This window comes from Solanum pennellii, chromosome 6, assembly GCF_001406875.1.
Source record: "Solanum pennellii chromosome 6, SPENNV200".
Lineage (NCBI taxonomy): Eukaryota > Viridiplantae > Streptophyta > Magnoliopsida > Solanales > Solanaceae > Solanum > Solanum pennellii.
The window spans coordinates 59,331,944-59,348,172 of record NC_028642.1 but is presented as its reverse complement, the minus strand read 5'-3'; the positions used below and the strand labels follow the sequence as shown (position 1 = coordinate 59,348,172).

Here is a 16,229-nt window from a genome sequence, read left to right as displayed (position 1 = left end):
ACCACTTCATTGAAAAAGTGTGTCATGAAAATCTCGGAGTCTCATCAGTAATGGCAACAAGTTCACACTGTTGTCAAGAGACAGTACGAGCACAACAAACTTGGCCAAAACTCGAAGAGTGTCATTAACTTACCCATTTTGCTGTTTAAATCTGATGCACTCTACCCATAAAAAACTCTTTCATTCTCAGCAAAATAAATGACAATACTTGAAAAAGAACAGAGGAAGAACTATTTTTCTAAAAATACAAGTTGATGATAAAGAGCCCTTCTCCGTACCAACTGTACCAACTAGATTTATGGGAATATACGTCTTCACCACAAGCAGACCTGTTTCAATTTATGCGCCTCAGAAATAATTAGGCGCATCAAATCATCAAAACTTACGAGCTCTTAAACGTACAAGAAGTTTCAAATACAGAACATTATAATTTCAAAAATGTTCAATTGGATACTAATTAGGTTCATGCAAAGACAAAAATTCAAGCAACAAAGTTCCATTCAACAGACTAGAAAACTAAATGTGCTATTTGTGAGATTATGCCACTTCAATTCCCTAAGCAGATGTAAGGAAGGCCCTTCCAGGTTGACGTGCAGCAAGTCGACCATGGTTGCCAAGAAGCTGCAAAAGCAAAAGAAAACAAAATAAGTTGTCACAACCAAAAAGTGCAAATCGCTACTGGCGACCAGATACATGAATGAGCAAAGCAAAAATATTAGTTTAAAAAGAAGGATATGAACAGACAAACCTTTGCATTCACACCATCTGGGAGAATACGGTTCTCTGACTTGTATCTCAGATAATCAGTTCGGCTGAACTTGGTGAATCCCCTGAATAAAAGTAGCACATGTGAGATTCAAGGACAAGTATCTAAATGTCTAAAAACCCAAAATTATACATGATCAACCATCGCCTCAATGGTTAGGCTAAATGGCTTAATGAGACAACAATAACAAAGATATCATGAAACTTTACAAGTCTCAGATGGAAAACAAGCCCACAGAGTTCATACTTCCGTAGTGGAATAAGACGACTTTTGGCATTGAAAGGAAGAAAATTGTGTGATTAACTGTAGGGTGTTCTTTTAGAATGAATCTCCCCAAACTAAATAACTATTAGATGAAATAGAGCCCTTTTTACACAACAGCATAATACTTTAATGGAAAAAAGTACAAAGTTCTCAAACAAATCAGTAGCATAAGATACAAAGTGAAACTTCTGATAGAATACATACCACTTCCTGCTGACAATGATCTTTTGACGTCCAGGAAACTTGAACTTGGCACGGCGCAGAGCCTCTTGGGCATGGTTACTGTTTCCATCTTTGCAGCGAACAGATAGAAGAACCTGACCAATTGCAACACGAGCACAAACACCCTGGGGCTTACCAAAAGCTCCCCTCATACCAGTTTGGAGTCTATCAGCTCCAGCACACGACAACATCTTGTTAATTCGCAAAACATGGAATGGATGAACCCTGACCCTTAGGTGAAAAGCATCTTTCCCGGCAGACTTGGTCATGTACTTGTTGCAAGCAATACGGGCAGCTTCAAGTGCCTCACTTGAGACATTCTCCTTCTCCCAACTGACCAAATGCACACAAAAAGGGAACTCATCAACTCCCTTTTTCTTCATGCCTACATCATAAATCCTGATCTTTGGATCAGGGACACCACGGCAAAACCTTGATTTTGGGTAAGGCTTGTTCTTAATCTGACGATAACATCTTGCAGGTCCTGTCAAAAATAATTCAAACCATTACATCAACGCCCAAAGATGGAAATGTGCCAAGGACTCATAGCGCACTATAAAAAATCATTACAATACAACATATGCTGAAATTAGCTATGTCATGACTGGAACTTAAGCAGGATACAACTAGTGGTGCAAGAACTCGAATATGTTTTTCCATACACATTAACAATTAACAACAAAGTAGTAATGATCAAGGCTAGTCAGACAACTATCCTAGATAAATCATTTGCAACTTATGTAGTCATTATTCATCACGTAGTTCACATGTAATTTTATTAAGTACTTCCATTCTCTCACACATGAAGAAAGGATTCCTTTGACACAAAATGATTAAATATCCCTTCCATTTTCAAAGCAAGTAATATTCTTACAAAGACAGCATTCATCCTTTCCGTGATTTATATGTCTTTCAGGGTTTCGAAAAAACTAGCTTCGCAAGTAAATCTGCCAAAAGGACTACGGAAAATGCTGCATACTTCAATCTTAAAGCTAACCATTTTACCATGATAGGTCTCATTTTTAATGTATTAGTTCAAATCCATTAGCTTAACATAGAACGGCAAATTCCAAACCTTTAAGCTAGAAAACCCCAACAGAATAAATTCAATAATCCAAATTCTAAACAAACTAGTTTTTTTTTATAATCAAATACACAAACAGACAAACATATAACGAAATTACTCTATATCAAATAAACACCCCATCCACATAACAAATATACAGGCCTTCACGCAACAAACTCTTTTCTAAAAAAAAAACAATATTCACATTAATACAATTTTAAAAAATAGCTAACACAGTTTCCGAAATGATTCATATATATCAAACATGGCACACAAATCCAATCATATAAATACCAAAAATGCTAAACTCAATGAATTCGTCAATGGAGATATACGTAAAAGACCAAATTTTTTCCAGATCTGAGAAACAACACATTATAATACAAATACAATTTAATAAATAAGGATTTAAGCGAAGCAACTTACTTCTCCCCATGGCTATTCAAATGGGGCGTCACTGCAATTGATCTGCGGCTTAACAATAGTCTGTACAGAAACAAGGAAGAAATGCCCTAAACCTTAGCTTAGAAATTGTTTGGGCTTACGTCACAAGAAATAGATGGGCTTGGGCCGACATTGTCAACAAACTAAGGCCGGGTTTTGGCTTAAGTTACTTGACCGGTCGTGTCTTGTAAGATTAAAGTATATATTATATTTTGTATTATACTTTATTAATAATATTGTTTACTAAAAAATATTTTTTTAAAAAAAACATGTAAATTATATAATATTCTTGGTTGGAAAAGCAAACATGACGTTTAAATTCTGTTTTCGTAATCTCTTATGGCATAATTATGTGTGCTGAGAAAGAGGTTTCTTTGTGGGTGTATCTCAGCACATAAAAGGCGACAGCTAGTGGAGGCCTAAAGCAAAATTTAAGAGAAAAGCTTTAATATTTATATTTTTTTATTATATATACTTCTATTTTTTAAAAAATATATTTTTAGATGTGAAGTAAGTGGTTATTGTTTTGATAATTCCTTTTCAATTGAATAATATAGCTAATTCATTCAATCTCTTGAGACATTATTGATCTTAAATAAGATTTGATCAATTCTAATTTCAACAAAATTCTTTGGTTAAGGCAACAGTTACACGAATTATTAACATTATTATATAGATAATATGTGTATTTATAAAAGAATCAAGTCTTTTTATTTGACTTAATATCTTTATTAGATAATTATCTTCTGCTTGTATTATTATTTCTCGTGACACTTTTAATTTAAAAAAATAAATCTAAACGCTAAATATCATAATAACTATAATGTGTTAAATAAAGTTTAAGGTTAAAAGACAACGTCTTTCAAAATTTTCATCATCTAGTGATTTTAATTTGCCATATAATATGGTCAATTTCAAGAGACTTTATAATTTCGTTATCAATATTTTCATTAAATTGTTATTTACAAAATTCAGGTTCTATATTCATCTTATATGAAATTTCTATAATAAAAATCCTAACACTCATGGTAAAAAAAAACAAAACATTTATAAGTATTTTTTTAAAAGAATAATAGGCCCTAAAAATATGAAGCCCTAATCAGTGATTTTAGTGGCTAGGAATATAGACAGTCTTGATAGCTAGTATATAGAAGAAAAAACAATAGTATCAAAGAAAACATGCTAAACTAGTATAAACTATCAATGCTCAACCTAAACACAGGTTTATCTTGTGGTTAAATGAACAAAAAAGATTATTGGCAAAGGAAAAGTTAGTTATATGCATATTCCAGTTGAAACTACAAAGCATTTATTTGCTAAGTGTTACTGATTCAAGCTATATGTTGAAAAAATTTAAAGCATACAAATGCACAGACATACATAGTGATAGTCCAGATCAAGAGGAAATTGTAGAAAGATTACACATTATTAAGTTGAAAGCTCATAGGTGTTGAGGATACATACAAAACTTAGTTTACTTTGATTTTGGTATGGCCTCTCACCCTTCCTAGAAGATAGTATTAATTGTTAGGTGCTCTTTAGTGTGTATTGTTGCTTTATTGGTTATGGTAAGCTTTTCATATTTTACCCAAAAAAAAATTAAAAAAATATCATATATCATATTATGTTTAGTGAGTGGACATTATATTTTTGCCTCATTAATCTCATTAATTGTGTAAGAATGTGATCATTAGTTATTATAATGCTTGTAATCATCAACTTTTCATTTCACCGATTATTTTATATGTGGTCTTGTAATCTATTTAACTTACAAGTCATTCATTTATATAATTTACTACTCATTATCTCCTTATTTATCACAAGGAAGAATTATCACCAATAAATAGTGGTCTTTCTTTGTGTTGTAAATCATAAAAGACATGTGAAAGAGTGTAAGAAGAGATGAGAAGAGTTGTGTTGTGTATAAATTGAGTCAGTAAAGTGAAAGCGAGAGTTGAGACAAAGAATATTATTTTAAGTCTTCAACTATACTCACTATTCAAAAGATAGCAATTATATGTTGAAGGAATATATATATTTTTATGAAGTTTTGGACTCTTCGACTAATCTAAAGTTGTTTGAGTTATACGATGCTGCTGGGCTGTTATATTCCGGAGGGACAACTCAAGAATGTTACTGCTAGATCATTGTAAATTATGCCGCAGTGAATTTAAATATTCTTAAAGAAGACAAGAAATCCCCATCTCAATCTAAAAAAATTATTTATTCATTTTATTTCTATTATAATTTATTATATTTATGATATATTACACCTATATTATAAAAAAAGAGATACAATTGTTTGATATGTAGTGTTATTGTGAAATTTCCTACTATTTCTTAAATAACTAATGAAAAATTAAAAAATAAACTAAGAATATGGGCAAGAAAATATTTTACCTAGAAACAACAAAGAGGGAAAAAATTTCTAACAAAGACATCAATATTCTTTAGAACTTATCTGTAATCTTTAATCAAGGTTAAAAGAAACAATAATGAGGGGAAAATTTTCTAACAAAGACATCAATATTCTTTAGAACTTATCAGTATTCTTTAATCAAAGTTAAAAAGAATAGTTATCACTCTATTACAAATTTTATTGATATAATTATCGTAAAAATATCAAAGAACATGGTGCAATGGATGAAAATGCTTTTTAAGAAATAGTGAATTTAAGCACTATATATAAAAAAAAAAGGTAAAAAAACAAATATACTTCTGAACTATCGTAAATGGTATGCAGATATCATCCGTCATACTTTAGGGATATTGGTGTCCATGTCGTCCAAAAATTAAAGCATATATACCTTTTATGTTAACGGTCATACACGTGTCATAATATTATCCACCGACCCGACATCGGATCGATAGATAAGATTGCACCCCATGTCCCTATTTAGTCTTCCATTAGAATGAATGACACGTACACTTTAGTTTTTGGACTGCATGAATACCAATGTGCCTAAAGTATGACGAATTGTATCTGCATACCATTTACGATAGTTGAGGGATATATTTATTTATTTTTCCCAAAAGAATAACAAAGGACATAAATCACATACATAAATCTCTCAGACTGATACAATAGTATAAACGCTGATAAATTAATATGATGCGCGAGATACATTCATCGTTAAATAAGATACATTACTTTTTATACATGATATACTAATATGATGTACATTTTATACCTGATACCCTAATCTAATGCGCGAAAAACATTAATATGATACGCGAGATACATTAATTTGATGCACTGATACATTAATCTGATGTGCGAAAAATGAGGAATTTTGAAAATTTGTAAAACTAATAGGGGATAATGATAATAAGAGAACTTAAAGATGGGATTTCTATCATTTTTTCAAAAAAATAATGCTTCCACTCGAATGAATCCCGCAACATATATTTAAAATAATCGAGCTTTAATATGAATACGCCTAGAACCGTCAAAATGGGCTTGGCCCGCTAGGTCGGCACAATTCAACCCTTGAAATAAGTGAGGTTGGACTTAATATTTTTGGCTCATTAATGAACGAGACTTTTTAGCGCGCCCCATTTGGCCCGTTGGCCTCGTAGGCCCAACCCTTTGCCTAGAGGCCAGCCCGTGGCCTATTAATTTTTTAAAATATTTTTATATATATTTTTAATAGTGATTTATTTGTAAAGATTTTATGAATAAATATTTTAAAAATAAAAAATTAAATATTTTGTAATATCATCTTTCGTGCTGAAATGTAGATGAAGATGAAATTCTTAAGGAAATAATATCACATGTTGATTCAAACGTGATCGATGGTGAAAGTAGAAATGGAGTTGTAAAACGTTAATTAATGAGTCATGTAATATTTAGAAATCTAGATTTATTAAGTATTTAGGCTGCCTTGTGTTGATGGAAATTTTTTAAACCAGCTAGCTTTTTGTGGGAGAAATGATGGAATGATCAACATTTATCCGCTAAATCTTACGTTGGCTATTATGTATTTTTGTAAGTATTCACCAAAGTGTGATTCATAAATGTATTTTTGCAAGTATTCACCGAAGTGTGTAATTTACAAATGAATTTTTGTATGAACTAATGTCGTGCTCATAGACGTCAACATTCGATACTCTTTCTAAGAGAGTAATATTGAGGAGAGAATCAAAATAGTCCATCTTTTTTGGGCTAAGGCTCAAAGTGATCCTGGAGTTTTCACATAGAGTACTAGTAGTCCCTCTTGTTTGCAATATTGTTACATTTTTTGTCCTCCTCCAAAATTTTACCTATTTTTTGCATTGATTTTATCCATAACCTATGTATGGGATGTTCAATTGTCATTTTGTATATTTAGTAGAAATAATAACTCCATATCAAATAATGTGAGAAGAAAAACAATTTGTTTTGTTTAGTAGAAATCATATTATTGGTAAAGTCGAGAGGTTCATCACGATAATTTCACGTGCAATAGTACAAATTTTTCTTTTCCTACAAATTCATATGTTAAAATGTTCTTGATTTAGTTGCAGTAATATTTTACGTGAACAGAAAAAAGTGTTTTTCTTATCATTTTTCTCTGATAAAGTTATTCTATTAAATATATTAAAAAACGATTGGACATTCCTCATATAAAATTTTGGACAAAATTAATGTTAAACGACAAGCAAAATTTTAGGAAGGACCAAGAGTGCACCAATATTGCAAACATGTGTGACTATTAATGCTCTGTGTGAAAATTCAAGGATGACTTTGAATCTTAACCCAAAGATGAGCGACTATTTTAAGCTTTTCCTCAGTAATATTATTTATTTTTGGGTTGAAGAGTCAAACCTTGGCCCGCTTAGGACTTGGTTAGACCGCTATTTTATTGGCTCTTTAATTAAAAAGGGAAAAAATTCATATATGGCAAATTTAATTTATGAAATGACATTATATGGATATATTTTACATAATTATATTCTATAAGGTATAGTTTAGTTTGTTATCTAGCTTTTAATTTGTATAAAATGTTTTTAAAAAAAATTTGTACTATATTTTACTTTTCTAGTAAATAGTAACTGTAGCCCTAAATGTTGTAACAAACATTAAAATAATCCCATGATTTAAGCTAAACATTTAAAATAAAATATTTTCTCAAAAAAAGAATTCTATAGCGATAGAAAGACTATACAAACTTGTTTTCGAAAAACTAAACTCTTTAATGTGTATAAAGTTTATATACAAATGTAAAGAAATTGTATATAAATTGTTTAATTTCTACCAAATTGTAAAGTAATTATTACATACATATACAAGTAATTATATATGTATAAAATAAAAATATGAATATAGTACTTGTATATACACTAATTTCTCAAGCAGTTTTATATATAACGGAGAAGGGCCTAAAATACCCTTGAAGTATTGAAAATGGTACAAAATTACCCTCCATCCACCTATTGGCTCCAAAATGCCCTTTTCATCCACCTATTGGCTCCAAAATACCCTTGTCATCAACCTTTGGGTTCAAAATTGACCATTTTTTTTAATTGTTTTAAAATTAAACTCTTTAAATACTTTTTTGAAATACTTGCGTTCAACTATTGATTATAATTTTAATTTATTAATTAATTTATAAACCAACCCACTACCCGCTCATTGCTAACTAAACCTCACTCAATTAATAATTCAATTATAATATCAAAATCGTCACAAACACTACTAAAACACAATGAAATTGTAGATTCCTGAAAATGACATTCAAAATTATTCGAGTCCGAATCGAAGCCCCAATTAAATTTAGGTTGAGCCGTTTATTTAGGAGGACACTTTCTTTCAAAATTGAATTAGAAATTTATGATTAAAGGTAAAGAAGTAATACATTCCGAATTAATTCATGCACTTTTTTAAGTATAATTTTATAAATATTTATGATTTGTTTTAAAACCTTTAATATATTATTTTGAAAAAAAGTTACCTATGAAGTAACATCACATAATTGAGATGTAAGAATAATTAAGATGGACATAGTCAGACTTTTAAGTTTATCAGTGATTTTTATTTAGCCACTTAAATGTATGATAATTTACTTCTATAATTTTTAAAAACACTCAATTGGTAGTAGCTTGCATTAATAACGTGACGGGTTTATTAAGAGGAATTTAATTAGTAATGGTAATGGACTGATTTATAAATTATACTAATAAGTTAAATTATAACAAATAGTTGAGCGCCACGTATTTTAAAAAATATTTAAATAGTTTAAATATAAAACCGTTAAATAAGTAGTCAATTTTGAACCAAAAGATGGATGACAAGGGTATTTTGGACCCAATAGGTGGGTGGGAAGGGTATTTTGGAGCCAATAGGTGGATGAAGTGTAATTTTGTACCATTTTCAATACTTAAAGGGTATTTTAGACCCTTTTCCGTATATATAATAACGTAAAATATAAAAAAAATTGTGATTTAAAACAAATTTATTACACAAATAATTGTATCAAATTTTTCAAAGTAATTACTTATATAAATATATAATTAGTTGAATATACAAAAAATTGTATATGTATAAAAGAAAGTTTATACGAATGCAAATAAAATGAATATAAAAATATAAAAAAAATTGTATATGTATAAACAAAGTTATATACGAATGCAAATAAAATGAATATACTTGTATATGTATAAATAGAAATATGAATATAGTACTTGTATTAGTTGTCTATACACGAATTCCTCAAGCAGTTTTGTATATAATAATGTAAAACACAAAAATTTTGTTTTAAAACAAATAATTGTATCAACTTTTTAAAGTAATTACTTATATACTATATAACTAGTTGATATACAAAAAGCTTAAAATATGAATATAACAACACAAATACCTTAATCAGTTTTATATATAATAATTTGATGTACAAACAACTATATACACAATATTTAAGCAAGTAATTCTTACGGATGGAGATGAATCTTTCATTCTGATTTTGAAGAACTTACAATTTGATTAGAAAAAAAGATTTTAGAAAAAATATATATATGAAAAATAAAGATGTATAATACATATACAATTGCTGATGAAGGATTTTTTTTTAAAAAAATAGATTTATGGGTTGATTTTGGCAATTACTTGCGAAAATTGAGAGCAAGACGAAATGGAGAACGTGAAATCTTCTTTGAAATTCAAAATAGAGTGGAGGAGTGATTTTAGGAGAAAGATATGTAATGGGAATAGGAAAGATAAAATAAATTTTGTGTAAAATTATATATAGAAAATAATAAATAAGTCTTTTACTGATATACAAATAGAAAGTAGTCCCATTAATTATGACAAAAAAATAAAACTATAATCACTGAAAATAAATAAATTAAAATATACCCTTATTAATTAATTACTTAGTGTAATTTGCCATTTCACATAATTTTTCTATTAAAAAATCAACTTATCTAACCAATTTAACTTTCTAAACCATTAAAGTTTGAATTGAATTGAATTGGGCCAGCCCATTATGACACCTCAAAATACATTTAACATGATATGAGTCTCCTTTACAAAAAACTTGACCCGAGTCATCCAACGATTACAAACTGGTAGCTCTATACCCGATTCGTTCTCTGCTTTCGTCGGGTTTATCAAGCTTTCTTCTTTCGCACGCCATTCTCACCTTCTCCTTTGTGTGTATCAACTGCCGTAATTTTTTTCCTCTTCCAACAATGGCATCAGCCATGGTTCTCGATCCAAAACCCTCACCGGAGCTACCTGCAACTCGACCTGACTTATCGTCACACGACGTTCCTTCCGAAAACGGCGAAGACGACCTTTACGCTCGCCTGAAATCTCTACAACGGCAGCTGGAGTTCATCGAGATCCAAGAGGAATACGTGAAGGACGAACTGAAGAATCTCCGCCGTGAACATTTACGGGCACAGGAAGAGGTAAAACGGATCCAATCGGTGCCGTTAGTAATTGGCCAGTTCATGGAGATGATTGACCAGAATAACGCCATAGTTGGTTCAACTACGGGATCTAATTACTACGTGAGGATACTCAGCACGATTAATCGGGAGCTACTTAAGCCTTCGGCTTCTGTGGCTTTACATCGTCACTCGAATGCTCTAGTTGATGTTTTGCCTCCTGAGGCTGACTCGAGTATTTCGCTGCTAAGCCAATCAGAGAAGCCTGATGTTACCTACAACGTAAGTCTATTGTTTCTGAATTGTGTTAGTTATTGGTTGAATACACTGATTAGGGTTTATATGTTACTGCTTATTAGGGTTATAATATTTCTCTCTGCTATGTTTCTTATTTCTTAGCGTTTATTGGTTAATTTTGCCATTTGGTTTCCTTAATTGGTTCATTAGTGTTTGTAGTGTGAGCTAATGACTTGTGGGGGGCACTCTTGCATTAGGTTTTACTTTATAGTGATTATGAGTTCTAGATTCTGATTTTGCTATCAGCTAGTGTAGACTTCATTAGATGAATGCAGGGTTTCCCGTTACTCCCTTTATTAATTAATGAATCCCAAGAATTGATTTTTATGATAGGCTCTAAGAGCTTGAACAACCTTAGTAGAATGAAGATTAATTAGTCAAGGTGTCACCACCAAGAACTTACGTAGATTAGGAAGCAAATTGCTTGTATATAATCCTAATTATTTAGCCAGTTAAATTAGAAGGTGAATGCTGCTTTCAAGTCTCAATGTAATGTTAGAATGCCTCATTTCTTCTTATATGGTTATCCTAGATGTGTAAACACATTTTGTGACAGAATGAAAATATTTTCAATAATAATTTTGAAACCAAGAGAAGAAGCTCCTTTTTAAAAATCATATGAACTCATTGGGAGATTATTTCTCTCTAATCAATCAATTCACTGGTCGCATACTCATACAATCACATTGCGCTATATATTTTTATTTAACCTCTGTTCATATCAGCCTCTCTGTGAAAAATAAGTACACCTGCAGCCATGACTTTCCCCTGGCCTTATTCAAAATCCTATTATTGGCTTCTAAAAGGCAGCTAAGTGGCAATTAGTATCTTTACTCTAGTCCTTAGAGTAGTTGTTATGTGTGCAGCACTTCTATCAACCACATCAAGTGAGAAGGAAATTGGAAAATCTTGTTCACTGGTTGCAGAAGGAAGCATATGGTGCCTTAAAATTGTGGCTAGAAAAAAGGGTGATACAGGAAGCATGACATGATCTCAGAAGAATCAGGATAACAAAGTGTGGTTATTGGTGTCTTTGGATATCCGGTGCTCCATAAATGTCGTATCATGGATGAATATGGATATTGTGGTTTACTTTTGGTATGCAGCCCTTGTTGTATTGTGGGGAAGTAGGAAATAGGTTTGCAAATGATTGAACTGATTTTGTAATTAACTGACGAATCACAATTCGGTGATCTGAATCCACTTATCTATTCATACAAGGAACATGGGTGTGGAGTGCACAACTCGTAGACTACTCTCCATTATTTTTCTTCAAAATCGTGAAACATTAGTGAGGTACTGGGTATTAGTAAAGAATGCATCTAATTCTATAATCAAAAGTCAGAACACTAATGAGGAAAAGACATTATGTTCTTATCCTAATATAAATGCCCGTTATATAAGCATGTATATGCGTCACATTACAGCTACAGGCAAGCAAGTGGACGTCTGATATATATAGGGCTGTTAATGTGCCTTCCTTTATATTCTTACTTTATCTTAATCTTGTTTTTTCCTCACACCAGGATATTGGAGGATGTGACATTCAAAAGCAGGAAATTCGTGAGGCTGTTGAGTTACCGTTGACTCATCATGAGTTGTACAAGCAGATTGGTATAGACCCTCCCCGTGGTGTCTTGCTTTATGGTCCACCAGGTACTGGGAAAACTATGCTTGCAAAGGCTGTTGCTCATCACACTACTGCCGCCTTCATAAGGGTGGTTGGCTCAGAATTCGTTCAGAAGTACTTGGGTGAGGTATGCATTGAAGTAATGAAATACAATGAGCATTTTTTGTTATGCATCAATGTGTTGTTACTACGTACTAATCACCTATTGTTGATGATTCAGACTATTTGCACTGCGTTGTTTGAAATACAATTTCTTTTTTTGAGGTCTTCCTTTCTATTGTATAGAAAGAAATTTGGAAGATAAAAGGAATTGGTGTATTATCTCAGTTTCTTTATTTTTTAATTTCATCATAAGTAGCTATTGTTTGTGCAATAATAAGGTAATTATTAATTAATGAATATTACTTCTACCCCAAACTGTATGATATAATTCTATTTGCTGGAATTAGCTTTTCTTTTTTATCGACATCAAAGATTAGGTTATTAATTTGTGTAAAAAAATGATTAAAGATTACATTTTACCTTATTAAAAGAAAATTACTGATTTAGAAGCTAAAAAGCACCATTAGAAAATATATCCTCTCCCGCTACATCAAATGTCTTTGTTTAAATTTGCATTGCCATGAAAGTATAATTGAACGCTAAATTCTTTATCTTTGTTGGGTGAACATGTGGAGCCAATTGTTGGAAATTTGACAGTTGTAAATGGAATGGAAACATTGCTAGAAGGCACCATGAAAACTAAAAATAACACACTCTAACTGCTATCTGCATTCTCTTGTTTAGAGGCTGGAATTTTAGTCTACTATAGTTCCAGAGGGTTTGACCCGAGACCTCTTGTGAATCGTGATAAAGATTGATCAACATCTCAAAACCTTTTCAATTTCTTTAATTTCCTCGTTGGCTTATTGCCTCTGTTTGCGTCTCACTATGTTAGGCTACTCCCACAGTTCCAACTTGTCACCGTAATAAGACTTTGTAGCAAGGGGCAACTGAAAGTACCAAAAAGATGGATAACCCTGAGTAATACCATGAATACTGCGTATAGCATTGCATTCTTCTGCAGGAACTCCAAACTTTTATTCACACATTTGGCACCGAGCTGGATACTCTTTTAAACTCCTCTTGCATCTTATAGACATTGTCAAAGAAGACCCTACTAATATAGATCAGAAAATATCTCGACAAAAAAGATATTGATCAGTAAAGATACAGAACACAGAATCTCCTATTTCCGTTGTGTTGACTGGTAAACATCATGTGTACGATCCATCCATAAAATTAGAAAGCCATATAGGAGAACTACTTGTCGATACTTAGTAGTTAACTGAGAAGCCATTAAGCCTTTTTTTCTTTTTGAGAATTTTAAGACAGACCATCTTTCTGTGGCCAATCGAGTAGAGCATTTCAATCCTGTCAACATGCAGCTTGGAATGTACATTTTGTTGCTGCATGTTCTCCACAACTCTTTTATCTAAGATGCAACTTCAGTTCAAATTGCAATTCTCTGAGCCAAATTTGTTTGTCTGGAGATATCTTTTATTTCTAAGTTAGGACTGGTCAAGTTTGTCCAAAAATGATGACAAGACTGCATTTGTTTCTATTGCTCAAACTTAACTTTCACCACTTATTATCTGACTGTTCAGGGTCCGCGAATGGTCCGTGATGTGTTCCGTCTTGCCAAAGAAAATGCTCCTGCCATTATATTTATTGATGAGGTAGACGCAATTGCCACTGCTAGGTTTGATGCTCAAACTGGAGCTGATAGGGAGGTCCAGCGTATCTTGATGGAGTTGCTTAATCAGGTAGGCTTCTACAAATTCCTGAAGTAATCCCATAAGAATTTTCAGTTTTTGCATTGTTTATGAGGTTTCCTTTTGGTATATCTTCTGCAGATGGACGGATTTGACCAGACAGTGAATGTGAAAGTTATCATGGCAACTAACAGAGCTGATACTTTGGACCCTGCACTTCTGCGACCTGGAAGGCTTGATCGGAAGATTGAATTTCCTTTGCCTGATAGGCGTCAAAAGAGGCTTGTTTTTCAGGTAGAATTTTGGAAGATTTTGCGCTCAGGACCTTCTTCAACCCTATTTCCCATTAGCAAACATAAAGAAATTAAGATTGGAAAAATATTGAAGGAAGTTATGATAGATTGGCTTCTGAATTCATCCTCTCACTCATTATCTTATATTGTCCCGGTATTTCCATTTTTTTCGCAATGAACCTCAAATCTGAAAGTTGGATGATTTTGGCCAGGTCTGTACTGCTAAGATGAACTTAGGTGACGAGGTTGACTTGGAAGATTATGTTTCTCGCCCTGATAAAATTAGTGCTGCTGAGGTTTGTCTCTTTATACTTCATCTATTTTTTCGACTGATAACAGGATGCTTCACTATTGATTCAAAATGTTGATGTCTACTGTTACAACTAGGAGTAGTTCTTTATTTTGCTGCATCTGCTTTGGTCCTCTTCTATTTTGAAAATGTGAATGATCTTTATAATTGAAGAGTCAATTTGACCAACACGATTGTGATGCATGTTGCAATGTCTACAGATTGCAGCTATATGTCAGGAAGCAGGTATGCATGCAGTGCGAAAGAATCGATATGTCATACTCCCCAAGGACTTTGAAAAGGGTTACAGGACCAATGTGAAGAAGCCGGACACTGACTTCGAGTTCTATAAGTGATCTATAAAAGTAGATGAGCTAATATTTTTAGAGGTTGACCTTGTACACTTAAATATGAAAATTCTTTTTAATATGTTTTTAATGGTACTGCTGGTTTGTCAAACGTCTGATGGTTTGTACTGTTCTAGCTTCCATTATTTGTTCGTTCAGAAAGTGCAGCATGAGCAGTCTAACTATCCATTTAAGCTGCTGAAGTATCCGATTGTGAGGGGTGTCTGTAGACTCAGTCATTTTAATGCCGCATTCTGTGGGATGGCTTATTTCTTCATATATAAGCTTTGCAATAGTACATTTTCATTTGGTTTTTGACTTACTGTTCATCACTCTTTTTCATTTACCAATGTCTATTACGTTCACCAGAAGGTGCAAGAAGCACTACTGAGATAAAATAAGATAGTCTGTTTTTAGATAACCCAGTTATGTTTTGCGTCGATTTACTAATGCACTGATCCATACGTGCACCATAGAAGTTACAAAAGATGAGGTAGGTTTATGATGTCAAAAGGATGGGCTATAAATTAAAGTTAGAACATTTGAAAAGTTCATATGATCTTATAAGTAACATAGTTTATAATTTAAAATAATGGTCAAAGTAAAATGTCTTTGGTACCTCAAATAATTAGTGTTTGAAACCTTAATCCAAAGTTTTACTGTGCGTTTGATAATAATCTAATGTTTTATAAATCTTGAGGATTAGAATTGTACAACTTCTAAAATAGGGATAAATATAAGGGCAAAGGACAATAATCACATATTCGTTCTTAAGTTTATAATTACAAAATTGCAACTGGAGGTGCTTGCCAAGAGGTTGTAGGAGCACAACAAACTCAGCCAAAACTTGATGAGTGTCTTTATCTTACCCATTTTGCTGTTTAAATCGGATGCACTCTCTCCATAAAAAACATTCTTTCTCAAAAAGTAAATGAGGACAACAAAAAGGAATGAGGGAGTAATATTTCTAAAATATCAGTTAAAATAA

General features: G+C 32.1%; 2 protein-coding genes across 3 annotated transcripts; one reads left to right on the top strand and one right to left on the bottom strand.

Moving 5' to 3' along the window:
- Positions 1-332: 332 nt before the first annotated feature.
- Positions 333-2,900, bottom strand: LOC107023544 (60S ribosomal protein L10-like). 2 transcript variants are annotated; one of them, XM_015224266.2, is made up of 4 exons: positions 2,745-2,900; positions 1,235-1,736; positions 749-830; positions 333-621 (listed from the first exon to the last, which is right to left on the bottom strand). In XM_015224266.2, exons 1-4 carry the CDS (start codon positions 2,752-2,754, stop codon positions 556-558), a joined length of 660 nt encoding a protein of 219 aa, XP_015079752.1. In that variant the 5' UTR covers positions 2,755-2,900; the 3' UTR covers positions 333-555. The 2 variants fall into 2 exon arrangements, with proteins under 2 accessions (XP_015079752.1, XP_027773231.1); XM_027917430.1 differs by lacking the exon at positions 2,745-2,900 and adding an exon at positions 2,613-2,709.
- A 7,415-nt stretch (positions 2,901-10,315) lies between these two features.
- On the top strand, positions 10,316-15,545 carry LOC107023446 (26S proteasome regulatory subunit 6B homolog). The gene is made up of 6 exons (XM_015224140.2): positions 10,316-10,913; positions 12,455-12,685; positions 14,205-14,363; positions 14,454-14,606; positions 14,818-14,901; positions 15,116-15,545. The coding sequence occupies exons 1-6, from the start codon at positions 10,431-10,433 to the stop codon at positions 15,248-15,250; spliced, it is 1,245 nt and encodes a 414-aa protein (XP_015079626.1). The 5' UTR covers positions 10,316-10,430; the 3' UTR covers positions 15,251-15,545.
- The last annotated feature ends 684 nt before the right edge of the window (positions 15,546-16,229 follow it).